Consider the following 23,830-nt stretch of genomic DNA (forward strand, 5'->3'; position numbering starts at 1 on the left):
AACCTAAACCCATAATTATCAAAGACCTTTAGATTAGAACAGAGCATAACACAATCTATACTTAACCTGTGTCTAGAAGATTTGGGTTATTTCAAAATGCTGCTTTGCAGATCAATTTTCATTCCATAAATGTTTAGTTATTAAAATGGTTAAGCTTTCTTTAGTTCAAAAAGAAACCTTGAAATAATAAACTAAACTCCAAAGTATGTCAAACTACACACACACACACACACACCCCCTAATAGATTCAGGAAGCAAAAGTTACTAATGTTACACACACTTAATAACACCTGTCGCAATAATAAAGCAATGGCTTTTAAAAAATGCTTTGTAAAATTTTAGTGATAAAAGTCTGACTACCGTAAATGTTTGCCTAGTATCTAAAACTAAATGTCTAAAGAGCTAAGTACTTAAGTCAAACTAAGTACTTAAAATTAGTTCAGAATCTTCATTTATTTCAATAATTGAGACATATGTTATACCCTTGATCCTCAATTAGAAATTACTAAGGTTTAGTCAATAACTCTGGCTTCAAAGCAATTATTTTACAATTCTGGATACTGGAATCAAAGACAAACCATTTCACATATAATTCCAAGGATTTGTCACTGTAACTATGGTATTTTCATCATCTGTAAGAGGGCTTCACCATTAAATACTACATTTCAATCACAGCATTATGATAAGAAAACTACATACTCATTAGCCCTGGCTGCTCTAGTCTAGAGGAGGTACCTTTATTGCTTTTTCCATTCAGCTTTGTTGACTAAACCAGGTACCCCCACAAATCTGATCTCTTATTTATAAATCCTCATTATTTTTTATTTCTTAAAATAATATTGTAAAGTGTTAAATTATTAACTGAAGCAGAAACCAACAACTCAGAGCTTTGGAAATGACACAAAAATTGGTACAGTAAAAGTTATATAAGTGTTCTCATGCAAACTGTGCAAGTATCCACATTTTGGGATACAAGAAGTAAATGTTGAATAAATTAATTTTTGAAATACATTCTCAAATATAATTATTTTCACATAATTTCTACTCAAGGATTTTCTCACATTATCTGTTTTGCTTCATATGTATTACACTGAAAATGAAGCTAACATCAACAGCATACAAAAAACCCTTGAAAAAATACTAGATAATCCTCTTTCAACATGGCAAAATGCAAGGGCTACATTCACTTACAACTTTCAATATTACTGCTGAGACAAATGCCAAAGATCTAAATAGCACAAGTTTTATGGCAAACTCTTCCTTTTTGTGGCTGATTAATCTCTCTGTCAGTGGCAGGACAGCTGACTTATACAGCAGATATTTCTGTTTCATTTTGAAATTGAGAACTACTTTCACATATAAATCTCAATCATCAAAAGAACATCTAGGTCAGATTAACTAAATCTCCTAGGCTTCTGAAATAGTCTATATTTCTGGCTTATCTCTTAACATCTTATTGAATTTTAAACACTGCAAGTTGAAAGCAAAAATAGAAAATGTAATAAAAACATGAAGAACAGAATTCTAATTGGGATGTTGACTATAACTTATCAAAAACCAGTTAATGCTTAATTAAAACAATGTACTAACTTCTAGTTTGTTGTTTTGCTATATAAAATCTATTTAATGAACTGTGAGGATAAAATAATTATTGTAATGAAAAACTGGCATGTTTGTTTCCCCCAGCTTACTGTGCTTCAAAACACTTTGTGAAATTCTGATTTAGTTCTAGGTTCACTTGTGTAAGGTCAAAAAGTAATCCAAAATAAAAAACAATTTTCATTACTTTAATTTTATTATATTACTGATGTAAATTTGTTGTAATAGACTTTTATGTATATTAGTAAAAATAGACAATTATTACCTTTAAAGTGAAAAGAAATAAAGATTCTTTTACTTCAAACTCTATTTCCCAAAAAAATAAACAATTTTAAATTGGACTGAAACAGAAAATTTTACATTTTAATTTTCCTTGCATTACTGCTGGAAATGGAAGATGGAAAACAAACAACTACCCCTAGCTTCATGTCTTCTAGTCACAGTATCAGGAGGAAAATCAAGTAAATAAAGGGGATGGGACAAAACAAAAAAACAAGAACCCAACTAATTATCCTTATAGCCAGGATAGCAAGGGAGGGAAAAGGGTATCATGGAACTTATTAAACCTTTCAGTGTTTGTGCTTTTCTCCAAAATCTTCAGAGATAGACTTAAAGACCATGTCTAGTAAGGAAGAAAATATGTATTGCTGAGCAAGTGAAACTAACAGTCTATCATCAATTAAACATGATGTACCTAATCAGGTGTTAGAGAAGACACTAATTATACTACAAGGCTATAGTTATCAAAACAGTATGATCCTGGCATAAAAACAGACACATACATCAATGGAATAGAATCGAGAGGCCAAAAATAAACCTTTGCATATATGGCCAGCTAATTAATATTTGACAAGGGAGCCAAGAATATTTAATGGGGAAAGAGGACAGTCTCTTTAATAAATGTCACTGGGAAAGCTGGATAATCATGTGAAGAATTAAATTGGACTCCTATCTTATGCCACTCACAAAATAACTTGCAATGGATTTAAGACTTTAATACAAGACATGAAACCATAAAGCTCCTAGAAGAAAACAGGGAAAAGTTTCTTGATATTGGTCTTAGCAATAATTTTTTGGATAATACACCAAAACCACAAGCAACAAAAACAAAAATAAACAAGTGGGACTACATAAAACTAAAAAGCTTCTGCAAAGTGAAAGAAACAAGAAACAAAATGAAAAGGCAACCTGCAGAATGGGAGGAAATATCTGCAAGTTATATATCTGGTAAGGGGTTAATATCCAAACTATATAAGGAATTCATACAACTCAATAGCAAAAAACCCAAACAATCCAATTAAAAAATGGGCACAGGAACTAAATGAACATTTTTCCAAAGAAGACATACAAATGACTAAGAAGCACATGAAAAGATGCTCAACATCACTAATCATCTTGGAAATGCAAATCAAAACCACAATGAGTTATCACCTCGAATCTGTCAGACTGGCTATCATCAAAAAGGCAAGAGATGCGTGCTGCTAAGGATATGGACGAAAGGGAACCCTTGTGCGCTACTGGTTGGAATGTCAACTGGTTCAGCCATGATGGAAAACAGTATGAAGGTTCCTCGAAAGATTAAAAATAGAACTACCATATGATCCAACAATCACACTTCTGAATATATATCCAAAGGAAATGGTATGAGGATCTCAGAGATATCTGTGCTCCATATTCATTGCAGTTTTATTCACAATAATCAAGACATGGAAAAAAATCTAAGTGTCTGTCTATGGATGAATGGATAAAAATGTGGTATATGTTACACACAATGGAATATTATTCGGCTACGAGAAAGAAAAAAATCCTGTGATTTGCAACAATATGGATGGACCTTCAGGGCATTATGCTAAGTAAAATAAATCAGACAAGAGAAAGACAAATACTGTATGATCTGTATGATACCACTTATGTATGAAATCTTAAAAATTCAAACTCCTAGAAACAGAAAGGAGAACGGTAGTTGCCAGGGGCTCAAATGGTAGGGGAAGTGGGGAGATGTTGGTCAATGGTACAAACTTCCAGTTATAAGATGAATAGGTTCTAAGGATCTAATGTACAGAATGGTGATTATAGTTAACTACTGTATTATTTACTTGAAAGTTTCTAAGAGTAGATCTTAAATGTTCTCACTACAAAAAAGAAATGGTAATTATGTGAGGTGATGGAGGTGTTAACTAATGCTATTGTCATAATCATTTTGCAAGAAATAAATATCAAATCAACACCTTGTACACCTTAAATTTACACAGTACTATTTGTCAATTATATCTCAATAAAGCTGGGGGTGGGGAGTGGGGAATACTTAGTGATTTCCTCTTTTCTACTTCTTTGCTCTAATACTTCCCAACCTCTCAAACTCCCCAATGTTAAGTACTACCACACCCACCAATCTCCTTTTCATATCTCATTTTTTCTAGAAAGTCTTGCCTAATTTCTTACTTGTGAATAAGTTCTACTCTGGAACTCACAGAACTATTTATACTTATAGCAGTTAACACTTCTCAGTCTTATATAGCAGTTTTCTTCACATATTCTCACATTCAAGGAGATTCATATTAGCTCCCTGAGGGTTGATCTTAGTCTAATTCACTTTTCTCTCTTACTCTTTCTTTTGGAAGAAAATAACACTTTTTCTGAGTATAAGAATATATATGCTCATTATAGAAAATACAGAAAAGTGTAAAGCAAAATACCAGCTATAACCCCACCCTCCCACAATAATCCATGTACATAAATGAGACTATAGTATGTTCATTTTAATCACTGGTTTATCTTATCTACCACAGTGCTTCAAATCAAAGAGGCTTCATTGTGATTTTGCTTTGGAAATTCAAACCTAATGATCTATCCATTAAGACACTATTACATTTTAGGAAATGATAAAAATGTTGCTCAATATTTACAATATTCATTCATATGCTGATACAGTCCTACTTTATTAATTTTCATTTTATATTTTCAATAATCCTTAGATAACTGTTATAGAGAACTCCAGGTCTTGAATTTAAATAGTGACAAAAGCAAGTTCCCAATTTTAATTCAACTCCAACTAACCATTTAAAAAAAAAGCAACTAAAATGTGCTTCAGTATATTCTCATATATTAATTACACACCTTGCCGAACTACTCCAGAGGACTACAGGGATTCTGTAAAGCTCTTCTTTATCCTTTAAGCAAGTCTGTTCATATCCACTATGAAAATTCTGTTGTCAGTAGATAGCCATTCCTAAATGATTACACTCAATGATATTGTACACTGGCAAAGCTTTAAAGTATTCCTATTCTTGCCTATTCATGTGACAAGCATGTACCTTATGCTAAGCATCATATTGTGAATTATGTGGGGTAAGAAGAAAATACAATCCCTACCTTTCAGGGGCAAAGAGAATTAATATTATTGATTACTACCATAATCCAGGAAGCAGGCAAGCTGCTTTACATACATTATGTGATTGAATCTTAAAAAGATACTATACAGGGAGGGGCAAAAGTAAGTTTATAGTTGTGACTATGAGAAAGAGAGTTTATTCTTTATTATTATTAATTACTGCATTATTTTCCATACAAACAACTGTAAACCTTTTCCCCACCCTGTATCACCTTTTATAGATGAGAAAGCGTAAAAAGGGTTAGTAACTTGTCTGTTATCACACCAGCAAGTAGATAACAAAAGGAGAACTCACTCTTATACCTTTGGCTCTTTCTGTTTTGACTTGCTTATTACATACAGAGGCATATTGACTGCCTACTGTAGAACCTTTCATCACTACTATCTGAGTACCTGAGCTTCATTTCTCTATTCTGATCAGTGCCCTGCTAATACTGATAACATGCATACAGAGCAGTAGAACTCAATAGGCAGGCAGCTACCCTCATAATTTCAGATATACATACCGTGTACTTACAATGAAAGAATTTATACCATTTCTAGAAAATACCAATGAACTACCTGAGCTACATAAATATCTGTCCAAGGAAGCATACCCCACTTCCCTCTGGCAGGAGGATCAATTGTTATAAGACAGACAAAAAGAGAAGTCTTGAATTAATTTCACAGTCTTTTTCCATATTAGACTTCTCTCTTCTTTGAAAAACATCAATAGAAACTAGTAATTTTATGGGTGTGTACCTACATTTTCAATTTAATGATAAGGAGTCATCAATATATAAACAAGAGGGCCAAATACCACCTCTGTACCACCCACCATAGGCACTTTTAGAAAAAGACACAAAGTAATGGCAAAGTATGATCTGAGAGAAACATGAACACTGATGTGTGTACAAATTTAATCATGTTAAATATTTTTTTAAGGTGATGGGTTCATCTTCTGGGGAATGTTTGTTTTTTAGGAGACACAGAATTGTTTAATAGTGAAATTAATCACAATTTGAACAGACTTTATAGTTGTCCTTTGACTTAAATAAAATATACTAATCCTAAATAGGTCAGGTTTGTCACCTACTATTTCCCATAAGCTGCTTACCATAGTTAAAGGGAAAAGAAATTTTAAATTAAATGCCAAACAGTTGCAGACAACACTTGTTTGGCTGATTAACTTGTAGACAAGCATTACAAATAAATCAGAGCATGGACTGCAGCAAATTAAATTCCACTGCTTTTAAGAACAAAGAATTTCTTGGCAAAGAGGATTAGCAACTTTACACCCAGGAATGCCAGTTTAATTTAATTGTTCCACAATCCAAGATTTATGCAAATATCATTCTGATATATAACAGTGAATTTAACAAAGTGAGGAAACAAATTCAATATACAACCAGGCTGCCTTTTCTGAACCGTAATTATATACAATAAAGAAGCTGGCCGAGTTTTCCCCCACTCCCGCCCCACTACTGAATTATATTAACATGAATCAGAACAAGTGTAATTAAAGGTTAAATTTTTTAAACATATTCTAACTAAGAGTCTAAATAGCTGTACAATTAGAACACTGTAGTTAAAATCCCACCTCAATGATCTTCTTGGCCTCTTTATAATTTCCTGTTTGTAGGAAGGCAAAGAAGAGATCATAGAGCATTGTCATTTCACCTTGTTCTTGGCTCACAAAGTCCATTGCTAGAGAGGAAAGAAGAAAATATATTAGAAGAAAAAATAAAGAGAAACACAGTATCACTTGAAGCTCTGAAAAAAATACAAGAAAACTTTAAAACAAATATTTAGGACATCTTAAAGATTATAGGTCAGGTTTGTCACCTACTATTTCAACCAATTTCCTGTCACATTTCTTATTTAACATCATACATTTATGATATTAAGTACCTAAGACTAGCTTCAAAGAGAACTGGTGACAATAAAGGCAAAAAATCCTCCTAAAGTTGGATCACTAAGAAGTCCAACAAAAATTAACAGAGGGGCAATTTTTCAAAATGAATAGTACAAGAACATTTATAATATTGAAAATCTATCTGATATTTTTCTTTTTAATTTAGAAGTGTAACAATGTTTCTCTGGATGTGCTTGCCTTCCTGTTCAATTTCCTCTTCACAGCAATACATTAAGATTAAATTAGCGACAGGGAGGGGGAAAGGGGTGAACATCAAGTACACCAAGATATTAAAAGGTGACTAACCTTTCTGAATGAGATCAGTCTCACCCTTCTCTATCAGTTTACATAAGACATCATGAATCCTTGGTAATATTTTATACTTTTCATAGCAGTCAATGCTGGCTTCAAGAGCAGCAGGTAAGTCATCCCTTGGAAACATAAAAATATTAACAATGAGTAAAATGTACATGACTGAGCTTTATTTAAGGCAGAAAACCATGAAGCGAAAATGAAAAACAAGAGAAACAATTCTTATATATAAATAAATGTTCAGAGTACAAACATTATTAGCAGTTTCCTATGTCCCCTGCTTCATCTTTTACTATTTCATTTGCTAATTAGCACTTTTAAAAAGTACAAATTAGATGAAGGCATTCTCTGAAATTACTAAGAATGCATTACTTCTATAAACAATGACTATTATCAAATATTTTTCCAACTATTTATGTGTTTATGGTGCTCAATAATTCCAAATTGGGAAACTTTATTTTTTAATCCTTACCAGAGGATATGTTTATTGATTTTAGGAAGGGAGGGAGGAAGGGAAGAGATTGATGTGAGATAGAAACATTGATCAGTTGCCTCCCCGACTGGGGCGCAACCCCAGGTTATGTTCCCCCTACCAGGAATCGAACCCACAAACTTTTGGTATACGCGATATACCTCAGACCAACTGCGCCCCTTGGCCAGGGTGGGAAACTTTATTAAATGTCTGTCAATAGTTATCAAGGAATTTTCAAGCACTTTTAACTTTGCCATCATATTTTTCATACTGCTACCTCTACAGATAAGGAGGAAATAACTTCAGAATTCATAGTACAGAAATTTACAATTGCTAAAAACTAGGATATTCTTATGGTCAGTGAATTCTAGAAGAACTCTTAAAAGGCTTTCCATTACAGGGTAAGCTTTAAAAAATTATTTCCAATTATAAAGTGAAGGCTTCTCTTATGTGGTAGTAAGTTAATATAAAAATATACTTTAAGTCAGAGTTTCTTAAACAAGAGTATAGAAATACATTCCTGTGGGTCCTCAAAAACTACTTTTTTCTTTAATAGGAAATGACAGTATGAGAAATATGTAAGACCTTGGAAAAGCTATAGAGATTATGCAATCCAATTCTGTCTGCCACCATCCTTTATTTTTTTTAAAAATGAGGAAATCAAGGCATCTAGAGATTGACTGATTACTACTAGGTGAACAGAGGAAGAGAGGCACAGCCACCAGGTCCCTGGACCTCCCACTTTCAGTGGAGTATATCTAATTATACATTATGCTCTATTAAAAGCATTGTTGTTTGTTTAACCTAATACTGTGATATAGTCTGAAATCAGAAATTAAGGATTTTTTTTAAAGAAAGTAAGAAATGTATTTTTTTTTAAAAAAAGAAAAGAGGCATGGTTAGAGACATGGACCAAAGTACTAATGCCAATGACAACCTTAGTGGAGAAAACACAATTCTCTCACACATGCAACAGTTTTCAAAAGGAAGAAAGCGTTTTTAAATTTCCTGTTGAAGCCCTAACATTTTGGTCCATTATACAAATGTTATGTTGCCCTAGACTGAATTACTATTTTATCTAGATTAAGATTTTAAGCTGTACTAAAAAAGTAAAATACCATGAAGAAGCGTTAATTTTACTGCAATAATACTGACACAGTAAAAATGAGCCTATCCTGATGGAACTCTACCATATCCCCTTATTGAACCCTGTTTACAGTGCATCTTCTGGCACCCCACAGAGTCATTTGAATTTTTGTCATTTGGGGTGAAGACTAAATTACAGGTTAATTTCAAAACTGCAAGTAGATGTTGCAGGCTAGATTACTGTCATACAAGAGAAATGCTACAGTAGCTACCACATATGATATAAAGCTTTATATAATCAGTATTTTCCCTTGCTTCAGACACAAGTTCAGTTATTACCTTTCTACAATTCCATTTAATGGAAAACTACTAAAATGTTTTTAAGAGAAAAGCTAATACATACTGATTTTTAAAAAGTGGTATGATTTGCTTTTTCAGATCAATTCCCAAACTAGAATAGTAATGTCTCAATTGTATTTCCCCTACGTTAGGTCAAAGCTATCAATAAATGAATGAAAAATTGTTCTGTCAATCAAAGAGACATGTTAATAGACTTTGGTCTCCAAATATATGCTTCTAAAGATTATACAAGCTCAGAACAACAGAAAAGACAAGAATAGCAAAATGTAAATAATTCATATATTTGTTAGAAATTTAAGTACCAATGTTACTGCCCTCAGGTTGCCAACAAAAAGAATTAGAAATACATAATGAAACATTTCAAACAAACTGCACTGATGATAGAAATGAACTAATGACTAGTCCGTCCTTTTCAATCTCTATTATATACATTCTGACTTGTGGTTAGATCATGTCACTGTAAAAGAGATAAAAGTGTCCCTTCCTCATAGAATTTGATGTCATCATTAATCTTTCCTATTAAAGCTTGGAAACTTGGGTGATGGAAATGAAAAACATGAAAAAGTACCTAAAATTCTCATTGCTATGAAAATAGCTTTATAGTCATGGGACTTCTGATTTTCAATCCTATTGAGAAGTGCAACAATGTGATACATTTCTAGGAGTGGTGATGAAAAGCAGACTATCACAAGGCTGAATTGAAAGACCTTTGGGTTCCCTCCCAGTTCTAATATTCTAATGTGAAGTTGATTCTATGAATTTGAGTTTATTAGGTTCATCAATCCAAGTGTTTCACACCAGGAGAGAAAATCATCTCATGAAAATATCACTCTCATTAGGCAGGATCAAGTCAGTAAGAGCAGCAAAATATCAAAGGAAAAGGTGGAAACAACTTTATACCCAAAACATGGAACACAACACTACCAATCAGTATACTTCTAGTTTCTGAGACCCAAAATGATTCTATGATTTCCTTTGTACACTTTAAAACATTAGAACTGATTTAAAATCCTACTCTAAAATAGCAATAATCTTGCCAGGTTGGCGTGGTTCAGTGCTTGAGTATCGACCTATGAGCCAGGAGATTGCCGTTTGATTTCTGGTCGGGGCACATGCTGGGGTTGCAGGTTTAATCCCAAGTAGGGGGCGCGCAGGAGGCAGCCCATCAATGACTCTCTCATCACTGATGTTTCTCTCTCCCCCTTCCTCTCCCTGAAATCAATAAAGGCATAAAAAATAATAATAAAATAACAATAATATTTTAAAGAAATCTTGTGGATAACCATCAATTCTGGATTCATGATACCATGCTTATTTCAATATATACAGGGGTGGGCAAAAGTAGGTTTACAGTTGTGAGTACATGAAACAGAGTTTATTCTTGTATTATTTGTTTTACAACTATACGCCTACTTTTGCTCACCCCTGTATGCATAATTTCTAAAGCTGTATATATAAATGGATCACAAATTGTTAAAAAGTCCATTCCTGATAAAAATTTAGCCACTGCTTAAACAAACTTCAAATATACTAAAAGAAAATCAACTCTACAACATATTATCTCTAAAAAAACACCCCACTGTGATTGTTCAATGACTAGACTACTCCAAAAAATATTTCAGTGAAATCCATAATTTTCATGAGTAAAACTATATATGCTAATAAATAGACAATTGTTTAAAAATATTTTGATAGATGCAAATTACTTCAGATAAGCTTTATCAAAATTCTGTAAGTCTATGAAATAAAGGCAGAACACAGGATAGGAAGATTCTACAATTCTAAATTTTAAGAACACATATATATATAAAACAGGCGGAGTCCAATAAGTAAATCAAACACTTAAAAGAGAGTTTTATTTATTAAAATGAATAGGCTCACTTCATATTAAAATTCATTTTAGAAATGTCTAATTCACTTTTTAAGGGAATATGACCATATATAAAACGACTAGAAACTTAATTTTGCATTATTACATGGAGGAACATCCAAAAAGGCAAACTTGAAGCTCATATGGCAAACATGATGCTACCTCTTGTTTCAGTCCTTATTATGAAATTAAAGTGTGCTAATGTCCCTGACAGAAAAACAAACACTCGACATACATTCATATAAGGGATTTACTGATCATAAAAATATCTACTTAAAGATACCAGGAAACAAAGCACTCCTGACCCAAATTCCTTACTATATATAATTGTAAAACTCACAAATGTGTTTCATATGATCTTGAATTGTTAAAACAAGAACCAGAGCAACCAGAACACCTATCAATAGCTTTAAACTTAGTCTCCTTAGTTATAACTTTCCAATCCAGAGACTACACTTAATTTTAACAACCAAAAACTGACAAATCTTTATTTTTAATTGGAATAAAGTGCTTCAACATTAGGCATAAAGTGCTAGGGAAGTGGTAATTTACTTAAGGGCTTACTGTATAAAAAGCTCTCAAAATCTGAAATCACTAGAGAAAAGAAGGGTTTTGGGGGAGAAAAAAGTTTTTAAGGGGGGGGAAACACCTCTACATTCTAAAAACAAACTGTTCTGTAAATTTTAAGCAGATGTTCAGTTTGGAGAGAAATCAATTCAGGAGAAACCATCATCTTCACAAAAATTATTCTGTTAAGAGAACCAGCCCTTGAAAGAGCTAAATGTTTTTTTTCTGTTCATCATCTATAAATGAGGAATCTTCAAGGAGACTGGTGTTGCAATTACAACTAATCCTCCCCAAAAAATTAACTGTGTTGAAGGCTTTGTAATTTCCCTAGGTACAATTTAGCTGTCACTTACTTTAAAATTTACTCAAACATGCGTTCCGAACAGCACTAACTAACTTCACATGTCAAGTGCTTTCCAGCCAATTGAGTCTAAACTGGAAGTCGGTGTTAAACAACTGAATGATTAGACAAGATAGCTCATTTCCCTGCTCTTTTGTTCAGAATAAAATGCCACATTTACATTATCAGGCTCAACAGGATTTTCTGACAGAGGGAGAAAAAACCCTACTGAACACTGTCCGCACTAAGCACATGAAGCCTGTCATTTACCAATCATCCTTCAAAAAGCAATAGCCATGAATGTAACTTAATTACGACCCAATGATCCTTGACGAAAAATCATCTTATCACTGTCCTGTCCCCCTAGGGCAAATGAAACACTTTTGTCCTTTGGCACTGATGATGCTAAATTCTTAATTGCAATAATGGAGTAAAAGAGCCAAACCTCCTTAATTTCCTTTCAGCACTTAAAGAGTTTTACTGTAGAAGGAAAGCATTCCCACAAATAATAAAAGTATCTAGTACAAATAAAGATGCTAAAATTGAAGGGGAGTGTATATGACAGAATAACCAGCATTTAATAAAATATTTCCCATTTATGTAACATATTAAAGTGTTACAGTGAGTTTTAAAAACATTGTTATCTAATAGAAATTGTGACCTTTAATGAAGAACTAAGGTTAATTTAGGAAGAGTTCTGAAAGTAGGATATAGAAAGTCTATGATTCACTTAAATGAAATTTATGTGGGTACAATACAGATTATAGCACAAATCAGCACAGAAAAATCTTTACTGGAAAGCAAAAATTAAAGCTTCTTTGATCAGTTGTACTAAATAATCCAGTTAAACAGCTTGAGATATTTTTCATATGCAAAGAAACCAAAGTAGATCAGCTATAAAACAAGTGAATCTGAAACTGCATCATACAAATTCTTATGCCTTTAGACCCAATGGTCCAGATTTTAGTAATTTCATTTCCTTTACCATTGCATAAAGACTAATCAAGGTTCTTTTAAAGCATTTCCTTTTTCCTTAATATGGAGGATTCCAGTCATTTCCTAGAATCAAGCATGATTTCAATTTAAAAAAATTTAAATAGCCACGAAAGAAAATGTTTAAAATAACATTCATATGGACTACATGTGGACACATGGCTTATAGAACAATCCTAATGTAAATGGAACACATGAAAATTTTGTTCAACTCTGCATATTTTTCTGTTCAATGCAAATATTATCATTTTTGATAATACAGAAGCACATTAGTTTACCAACTTATTTATAATTGGGTAAACCTGTTGTTATTTTAGCAAATGAATAAAAACAAAGTGTATTATATTCCATATCCATAAAGCTTTTTATACATTATCCAAGTAACAAATTGATAGTGTTAATTTCTCCTGTGTTTTTTCTAATGCTGGAAGTCAGGTCAAAATTAAAATCTACTGAATCTTAAAGACCACCTTTCTAAGAAACTCCATCTCATAAATTTGTTCCAGAATTACAATGTGTAAGTAACAGCCTCTTAAGAGTCTTTGCAATGACATTCCAAAAACATGCTTGCCTTTGAATGAAATAATGAAGACTCTATGATGTTCTGGAATGTTTTTCATAATTTTATCTCAAATTTGAATAACTAAGATTCATTCCCCAGTTGAGCTCATACCTGCTGAGGTCAATTACATTATATTATTGAAGATTAAAAATATTTAATCAAATCAAATACATGTGGACTTTTTGGCAGACTAGTGCAGTTAATCCTAGTACTGCACTTGTCAAGATTCTGAATTAATTAGCTACCTTCCATCAGCTGCGGAAAACACAATTGGGGGGAAAAAAGTTTCAAAGTCAATTTTTTTCCTTCAATTTATCCCCAACTAGGAGTGCTGCTACTGTTTTTTGCAATTTATAAACAAGAAATTTCCTTTGTCTCCTTTTTATTATTCTCATGACTCTAAAACAATCAACAAAACCTTTTTTATTATGATAGGGGAATGTGAACGATCTTGTCATGGAGACTGTCTCTGCAAAGCAAAGATAGTGAAACAAAAACAAAAACAAAACACCAAAAACCCTAGGCAAATAAAAATAAAAGGTGGTAATTTCTCTATGTATGTAAAAAGGGTAAGAAATCATGAAAGAAAAGATGCTAATTTAGACCTCTCTAGCCCAATTAACAGGAATAGCTAAATTTTACTGAGACATACAATTCTCTGGCTGTACTTAAAATCAAAAGCACAGAGCATGCTCCAGGTTAAGTCTGAAGCCCATGTTCTCTTGGGTAAACTCTCCTTGGTTCATGAGCCCCATCTGCAGACCTCTTTTGGAAAACTTTTGTGTCTGCTCTATCTTGAAAGTATTTCTATTTGTAAGATACTTTTCTACCATGGCCTCATTTCCATTGTTAATTATTTTATTTTTGCCCAATAGTGGAGGAGGGCCTAATTCTTCTGGGCACCGGGCCCATTCTTTCAAATCCCTATGCAGAGCTCCACATGCAATTTGCAGAGATGGGTCTTTTTTAAACAATCAAAAAATTCTAGTAGGAAGCATATTAATTATAGGATTTCTATATACAGTTGGCTGTGAATGTGAACTCAATAACACAGTAATTGTTTGAATCACTATTTCTTTAAAAGGATGTAATGCTGAGATTGTGAAGGTTAAGATTTGGCCAACCATCTACCTTGATAAACTATTTTTTGATAGGATGGCAAAGGAATTATTTCATAAAACGTGCATGTGCATGTATACATACATATTTATATACACATTTCCTAACATAGTTAAAGGAGATGTTTTTTATTCTACATTTTACATTCAATACTAAACCATTCATTATATTTAATTAATCATACCCTCTAATAAATAAAGAAAAATTACCAGAAATTTGGGAAAAATAGAAGAACCATTAAGATGTATCTTTTATTTTCTTCCTGGCATTGATAAGACAACATCCATACTAAAATCAGAAAGCCCCAATCAGGAAATAAGCAGATTAAAAACTGCATTAAGCCATGGAAAAGATGACAAAGAGTTAAGATCTAGGAAATTAAAAAAACAAACACACACAAAAGGAAAAGATAATAAAGAGTACTTAATCATCTTACTAAAATGTTTCACTCATTACAAGAGAGTACACTGATTTCATGATTTGCATTGCAAATAATACTTTAAATTGGACACCAACATGAGCATTTCAAAAAGAACAATTTTAAATTGAGTAAATCTTGCCCTATCAACAAAATTCATTTTCTCACAAGGTACACAGACATCTTCTATAATATTTACCAAAGCTAGAAAAACTGTATTGGTACATGCAATTAAAACAAAATACCATATGGAGAAAAGGAGCACTGAAGAGATGCTGCTACACTGTTACCTGATTAACAGTCATGATGCATAATCAAAAGCCCCAGGGAATCCTTTTTTCTTATACAGTATTTATTAACAATAAACACTTATAAGGCTCAAAACTGAAAAAAATTAGATTCAATTTCAAGTAATATCATCACGTGCCCTATAAAAATTCACCATAGACCATCCCATCAAGAAGTAATCCACAGGACCGCAGAGCTGCTGGTGATTTTAAAGGTCACCTAGTCCATAGAAGTCCCCTTATTCTGGCAAATAACCTTCAAGGCTTCCACAGCACCATACAGTATTTACAAAGTATAATCCCCAAATGATTAGACTCATTCTTTTAATGCCAATATTTAAAATTCAAAATTCCATTAACTTACTTTTCAAGATACAGAGTGACCAATGGGGAACTTATGGAGGTAGATGGTTTCGTTAACCCTAGAGTCACGATGGCTTCATGTAACTGTTTCACTGTTTCAGTTTCACCTCTTAAAGCTGCGCCATTTAGGATGTGAAAAAAGGACAAGACTGTTGTATCTTTGATAAGAACATCCTTCTCTTTCATTTCCTTTAGAATGTTAATAGCATCTACAATGAAGGAACACAAAAGACCCTTAGGTAATTTCATGTAGGGAAAACAAACTGCTATTAAAACAGCATTTCAAGCCCAGCAGGAATGTAAATTCTAGTGTATAATGCCGATTTCAAGTTAATTACTACTTGCATTTCTAAACGAGACTACAATTATAAATCCACAATAGCATGGTTTTATCATTTCCCTGCAACTTTGACTACAAATTATAGATAGGGACTGTGTGCCCACTCTGCACCACATAACCCTGGTACGGTCTGCCCTATAGCTGTTAAGATCCTTCTAAATGGATGCTTTTATCGTTCAGAGCTAACATCTGCTAAATCACACCATTGTTTCTTCAGCAGATGGCTTGTCAGGAAGCCAGATAATAAAGATGTGTTTACACTGTATATACAGCCAGACTAATGGTCTGATACCGATAGGGCCTGTTTGCTATGTCGATACTAATTAGCCAAGCAGAGCCAATGAAAGCTTTCCAAAAGACTGCATGTTAATACATTAGATTCATTAAGCTTCATTAGGAAGGCAGAAACAAACATTTTAGGATATAGAATAAGTGCATTTTTATAATGTTGCTCTTAATTATTGCACAGGCAAAATGTTTTGACCACTTTACAAAACGTGGTTTTTAAAAAGCAGGCTAATCCTTATAAAGAATTTTCTGTTAGAAAGGCTTCCTAGGAAAAAATTCAATTTTCAAATCAAATAGTCTCTCCATACATTTTTCACTATAAAAAGTTTTTAAATCTCTAGAAATAAAAGGAAGTAAGGAAGGCTAAAAAGGAAGTTTCAAAATAAAACCCAATGAGAAAGTTAAGAAACAAGCAAATAGTAAGTATATATCAAATGTAATTAATTATATTTGGCTTAGCATTATCTCAACAATGAGAAAATCAGATTATGCACATCAGCTACATAATCATCTAGGCTTTCCCTGCAAACTTCTAAATAAAAACTTGTTAAAGTATACATTTTGTTAATGTTATCAAAAGGTAAGACGACAAAGACTTCTTAAAGGTTATGTTTATAAGTTTTATGTTTGGTCCTCAGACATTCTAAAGCAAAAACAAAGCCATTAGTGCAGGCATATAAGCATATTGCGCCATAAGTCATGATCTTCAAACTCAATCCAAACAGTAATGCTGATAAAAAGTAGGCTGCAGAAATGCAAAAAGCACTGAGCTGTGCAAATGTAAATGACAAGCTTGCCAATCCATTAAAACTAATGGCCTACACTGTCCATGCTGCTCTGGCTGGATTCACATGCAAATTTATATGCAAAGTGTTCAAGCACTTTGCAGGACACGATATACCATTAATATCAATTCACATTGTATTCCAGTGGCAAGATACTTGCATCACATATTTCCTTTATAAGCCCAGGCTTACCTTGGAGTTTGCCATGTTTCCCCAATACTTTTACAAGGCCTACATACTTGTTGGTGTCAAGGACAGCAGATGAATCTAAACGGTCACTAAAAGTTAAAAGCCACATTTATATTATGTCAAAAGTTGATTAACTGCACAAAGAACAGCAATATCCATTTTATCACTTTCAAAAACTCATCAGATGGTCTGAATTGTTATTAATATTGGCCTCTACATTTCAGTTAAAGTGTATTTTTGAAGCCATATTCACATTCACTTGTTATTACATATGAAGTGACAAAAGAAATAAAACTCTAACACTGCATATAAATTGCATCACTCCATCTGCAGATGATAGGAATGAAGGAACTCTTGTTTTGTGTAGGATTACCTACACAAAAACTTTGTAACGAACACTGAAATACCCAGAGACACATTTTTATCTGACAAATCCATCAAAATGAGGAAACCAAAGCTACCTGAAAAATGGACAGAATTTTGTATATACTACAGCATAGAAAGGGGACTGTTGCTGGCTGGGGGTGGCTCCGCCGTTGAGCATGGACCTAGGATCCAGGAGATAGAGGTTCAATTCCCAGTTGGGGCACATGCCCGGGCTGCGGGCTTAATCCCCAGTCGGGAAACACGCAGGAGGCGGTGAGTCAACGACTCTCATCATTCATGTTTCTATCTCTCTCTCTCTGAAATCAGTAAAGATATTGTAAAAAAAAGAAAAAAGAAAGGGGACTGACTGTACAAGCCTTATAAAATAGTTACCATCACCACTGTTTTGATATGCAGTTGTATAAATTGGTAAAAATACCTTGGCTTTAAAGGAATATAATGTCTAATACTTAAACAAAGATTCTTTGCTGAAAACAAGCCGTAATTAATCAAAGAGTCTCATATTATGCAAAAAACACTGCCAAAAAAGAATTTTTAAAAATTACATTATATAAGAGAGCAATGTTCAATCTACACAATCCGTCAAGGACTGTATATTGGTATTAACGTTGATTTGTTTCAGTGCCAGGTACTCACAATTCTTGTTTCAGGTTCAGTGCATCTTCTGCATTATCATGTCGACAGCACAAATTTATTAAAGCTGCATAGCCACCGATAACCATGTCTGATTCATATTTTGCTTTCAATTCAAGAGCTTTTTGCATGTTCTAAAATAAAGGATAGAGGTGAAAAAGAAGAAATATAAAAAAAAATATAAAATTTCTAGTTTTAATGTTCAAAGTGTAGAAAAAGTTAAGAGTACTTTAAAAATAAATGGATTCATGTTATTTACTTCACCTTGTTCCTTGATATTGTCATTCATCTTTTAAAAATCAGGCAAGATATATATGTAGGGTTTAAAAGACTTGTTATCTGTAATGCAAAACAGGCCACTACGCCAAATTTGATGTTTTAATTTTAGTACTGCAGTATAAAAAAGACTTCCAGATTAAATATGTACCAAATCACCCCCTACTCACAGTCTAATTTCCATACATAGAACAGATATCATTGCAAAGTTCCTCACAGTCTAGTTTAATATCCAAGTAATGTGAAGAAATATTTTGGAATTTAACAGTACCATGTTTCAACCTTAAAGTCTGTTATATTTTTTCCCTAAAATCACAGGCATACAACCAAATCATATTGAACTAGAAACTAAAAGTCTAGTGATATGCCACAAATTGCAGATACACACTAAAATAAACACAAAGTACAGCTGGACGCCTGCTGAAAAAAGGGAAGAGACCCTTTATCTCAGAAAGAGCTTTTTTTCCAGCAGGAAAATGGAATTTCAATCCCTGCATTAACAACCTCATAATATTTGACTTGCAAATGACTACTGCATGTATCAGTTGCTTGACAATCTAGATATAAGAGACCGGCGCCATGGCTTGAAAGGACATTTGGCATGTATGATAAACCTATCACGGCTGTTACTATCATTCACTTTGCAGATTATTGTAAACAAACTACAGAAACCTGAAAACATGTCATTCAAGGTGTAGTTGAAATTAGTTAACCTTTAATTTAATTGCATTCTTCACATGACGTATGTGAATGAGGCATGACGTATAATATTCAATTATAAAAATAGTAAATACTGACTTTGGCTTTGCTTTTATCTGTAAAGAATTTTTACCTTAATAGCATATCTGATATATTTAAACAAATGTTACCTCTTCTGAACAAAGCACTAATATGAGTTGCTTTAGGACATCTCCTACAGGTTGATTTTCAGCTTTCAGTTTTTCAAGTGTAGACTCCAAATCAGATGATGAAATCTGCATAGTCTACAGAAATGGAAAGAAAAAAGGAAAGAAATTTACTACAAAAAGAAAATGTACTCCTTGCCACTCTTCCCTTTATACTGACCTTTCCTAAATGTCATAAATGCTATCAAGGATATTAATCTGGGGATCTGCAAAAGGACTCTAGCGGTTTACAAAGCTCCTGATATTCTATGCAAATTTCATAGATATGTTGATTTTTCTGAGTGGAGGAATAGCTTTTACCAGCTTCTTAGAGGTATACTGACGGCAAAATGTTAGGAACCTCTGATTTTATAAAGACGGTTTAGAATTCTCATTAAATGTGGTTTTTATAGTATGTAGAATCTACTCAAAAAACCTACTTACTTTTCGAGAGTCTGTCTTCTCTCTTTCAACCAACATATGAACATCCTAAAATTGGGATTTAAATTAGAAAACACATAGAAAAATATATTAGCAAATGTCAAAAGCATTTTGAAAGTCTTGCCTCATTTTACTGCTATTTTTCCATCTTTCCAAAATTTTCCAGAAATTATGTTCATACTTTATTAACCATTGTAATAAATGTTTTAAATGAATTCTTTAATATATAAACAGTATTTACCAATAATCAATGAAAAAGTCTTGCTTTAACTGTCATTTAAATAATTTTTTTTGGACCAAGCATCATAATTAAATACAATTTTAACATGATTTTATATATAAATTAAGCATTTTTAAAAGTTGATTACTAGCTCTCACACACCTTAATCAATTCAGGAACGTGGTAGCTATCCAGCAGATTACGAATGCCTCTGTAGATATTTTCAGAAATTTTTACATTCTGTGCAGAAGGAAGGGAGAAAGAAAACACCTCAGTTTTAGACAAGCAAACTGAAATTTGTCTAACAGAAATTATCTCAGACATAATTTAAGTCTCCAACTCGTGTATGTCATTGAGAAGTGGTCTGGTTGTACTTAAAAGCAGCAATTTCAAATCTAATAGATACATGTCAGGCAGGACAGGCATTATATAGCAAAAAATGAAATGGTACCATCTCCTTCAGCTGATGGAAGTATTGTCTCAAACGCTCCTCCTTGGCCTGTACCTCTGAGTCACTCATGCTGTCAATCAAGTTATAAAGAAAATAGCCAACAGCTTCTGTGGAAAAAAACAAGAGAAAGCATTCCACTAAAATTACTGAGACTGTCATGTTATCAAGATTAATTTATAAGAAATCATTTTGGTGTGAGATGTCACCCTGATGAGAGGCTCTGAAATGGCAACAATGATCACTGAGGCATAGAGATTATGTGGTTTGGGAGCACATATCTAACTGGTGAGTGAAAGGAATATTAATTATTTTCAGACCGAGTGACAGCTTTTCAGTACTGAATCTTACTTCAATCTATTTTTTTTCTACCACTCTATGACAGAAGTGGTCCTGCCCAAGGCCTTACCCCTTTCCTGTCCAAATCACAGTAGTGAGGATAAATAAATGCTTTGTACACATTTCTATGCTAATTTTTTATCGGCAATATTTAGGGAAACCTAAAATTAAAAAGGATTGTTAAATGTTGAGCATAGAAAGTTAAATAATTTTAATAAGCAGATACAGTAATCCTGTGGAGAGTTGCCTATTAACCAATGAAAAACCAAGATTAACAAAGATGTTTTGTAACAATAGTAATTTTTCTATGCATTCAAGCATAAAATGTATAGGGCCATGTGTTAATACCTAGGATAGAAAATTTGAACTTTCAAGAAGGGTACCTTCTTATAGAAAACCATATATTCTAGGCCGCATTATATTAAAAAAATGAAAATCACTGAATGTCAAATAATGTAATAAATTATATTTAAGTGAAAAAAATCTACAAGACCTCTTTACTACTTTATATGTTTAAAATTAACACCCATAAAACATTAAAATCACATAAACAATAGAGACTGCTGATTTTTAAGCCTATTTCCATAGATGCTGTAAATTCCATTGGAATTTCCTCAATTCCTAAAAGGAAAAAGCCCCCCAACCCTGTCTTTTAAAAAAGTAATTATGATAAAACCAAACAACTCACAGATCTCAAAATGTTGTGGTTATCAATCTAAAGATTTATTACCAAATGTTTTCAAATTTCACTTTCAAAAAGAAAATGTTTACTGCTGTAATCTTTCTAGCCCATCATTACACAGAAGAATGAATTTGTGGATAAGTTACAATCATCGAAATTGAAACACTACCCGTTGGTCCTGGAGGCTCCTGGCAATAACGTCCATCCTTGTACAACAGTTCCGTTATCTGGAAAGACAGAAAATTTGTGCATTGCAGCAAGAGAAGCAAACAAGAACAAATGCAATCTGAAATTGAATTCTTGAAATAATAAAGCTTCTCCCCAGTAAGGTATTATTCTATATCACAGTAATTCAACATCACCCCCACCTGCCAAGGAGATTGTTTCGTTTTTAAATAATAGGGTTGTCTTTTAAAAACAAAACCAAAACAAACCCATGTTGAAGAAAAACTGCAGTGTTTTATGAAATGCCACTAAGAAAGCATCTAAACTGATCTGTTTATGTATTGTTTTAAATGAATTATTATAAATAGGAAAGAGCTTATAGGAATTATCAATCAATATTATTTCTCATCATACTGTTTTTGGTCTTGTTGAAAATGGACCAACTGCTTCCTTTTAAGTGAAGTATTACAGAAATAATAAAGTAAAATATCCTGGACCACTTATTTTATTTTTTAGTTTCTCAACCACCTTTTCCTAATCATTTTAATGGCATTAAAACAAAAGGGGCCAGAACTTCTAATGTGTTTGTTCTCCTGGATTCTTATCAACTAAATACATAAACACTAAACATATACAACATTTATTCAAAATTAATTCTGCTGGTAAAATTATAATTAAAAAAACACCCAAATATATATTTTATGATGAAAATGATTACAAAATCGATAGCACTGACTTACAATTTTTGAACACAATATTTGGCTATAAATCCTTGGGCTGAAGAATGAAAACATAATTGTTTTCCAAAGTGTTATGAGTGAGAAATTATGAAATAAAACTATGCTATGTGTATTCTATGACATTTATTTGCACTTAAAATAGCACCTGGCACATGTTATAAGTGTTAACTCAAACTGCAGTTACTTCTACTACTCCCTATTTGCTAATATGAAAATTAGACAAAATTAACCATATCCCACACTTCACTCCATGAGAATCATGCTGCATTTAATGGCAATTCAAAGGACAATTAAGGTAGAAACTGTTCAAAAACAAAGTAAAACAATCATCACCTGTGTTTTTGAATCAATACAGACATGTACAGAAAACAGACAATAAATTCTATCAGAAGTTGTAGGCTTACATTAAGGTAGCCACATTTAATACAAAATTTTGAACAAAGACACACTTAATGAATAAACCAATAAAAAACTATTCTAGTCAAAAAATTATTTACAAATATAACTATCCTCACCATATACTAATATTGACTAGTTTGAATAGCAGAATACTAAAAACAAAACTGAATAAAATTTATTAAAAAAAATAGTTAAATTGGAAATCGAATCAACAATGCACATTCTCATTTTATTAAGTTACAACTATTTCTTGTAATTCAACATAAGGATAATTGTACTTCCTGAATAAAAGCAGTTAACTTCTTAAAAGGACATCAGTTCAAAATTGGTCTGTATGTCATTCATATATAACACACTTACATAAATGTATCTGAATGTATATATTTTAAAAATTAATTATTGCCTGGCTGGGCACCGACCTAGGATCCAGGAGATTGAGGTTCGATTCCCGGTCAGGGCACATGCCCAGGTTGTGGGCTCGATCCCCAGTCAGGGGTGTGCAGGAGGCAGCCAATCAATGATGACTCTCTCATCATCGCTGTTTCTCTCTCTCTCTCTCTCTCTCTCTCTCTCTTCCTCTCTCTGAAATCAATAAAGATATGTTTTTTAAAAAAATTAATTATTAAATCTCTATGGTCAAATGTCAATGCAATAATGTTTACAGCCGTCTTTTGGAAAAATTAAAAACCTTATGAAGAATTTAGGACAAGGATTGCTTCAATAATAAATTTCATGATCCAGAAAGGCAGTTTTAAAACTACCAACTTTAAGATTCTAAACTCACTAACTTTTAATAATATACCACAAATGTGTATAGCATAATTCTTGCTCTTAATAGCTTTTTATACATCACCTTATGATTTGCTGTATTAGGAGTGCTTACCTTGCTCCAAAGATTTATATTCATAGACCTGCAGAGGGCAGCAAAGGATTGAAAATAAACGAAGAGGTTTAAAAAACATTTTAAGTTAAAGCTAACTA

At 32.8% G+C, this 23,830-nt stretch overlaps 1 protein-coding gene across 1 annotated transcript in view; it reads right to left on the bottom strand.

The window, feature by feature from the left end:
* LRPPRC (leucine rich pentatricopeptide repeat containing) overlaps window positions 1-23,830 on the bottom strand; it is an 87,839-nt gene that overhangs the window by 27,011 nt on the left and 36,998 nt on the right. Inside the window, exons 15-25 of the mRNA XM_087823526.1 lie at window positions 23,733-23,760; window positions 21,715-21,772; window positions 20,528-20,634; window positions 20,239-20,316; window positions 19,860-19,904; window positions 19,401-19,514; window positions 18,259-18,389; window positions 17,239-17,324; window positions 15,635-15,842; window positions 7,191-7,315; window positions 6,570-6,676 (exon numbers count right to left, since the gene is read on the bottom strand). Of these exons, the coding sequence (XP_087679652.1) occupies window positions 6,570-6,676; window positions 7,191-7,315; window positions 15,635-15,842; window positions 17,239-17,324; window positions 18,259-18,389; window positions 19,401-19,514; window positions 19,860-19,904; window positions 20,239-20,316; window positions 20,528-20,634; window positions 21,715-21,772; window positions 23,733-23,760 (1,087 nt within the window). The remainder of the gene's footprint in view (window positions 1-6,569; window positions 6,677-7,190; window positions 7,316-15,634; window positions 15,843-17,238; window positions 17,325-18,258; window positions 18,390-19,400; window positions 19,515-19,859; window positions 19,905-20,238; window positions 20,317-20,527; window positions 20,635-21,714; window positions 21,773-23,732; window positions 23,761-23,830) is intronic.

Source organism: Miniopterus natalensis, chromosome 13 (genome assembly GCF_054644295.1).
Source record: "Miniopterus natalensis isolate mMinNat1 chromosome 13, mMinNat1.hap1, whole genome shotgun sequence".
In the NCBI taxonomy this organism is placed as follows: Eukaryota; Metazoa; Chordata; class Mammalia; order Chiroptera; family Miniopteridae; genus Miniopterus; species Miniopterus natalensis.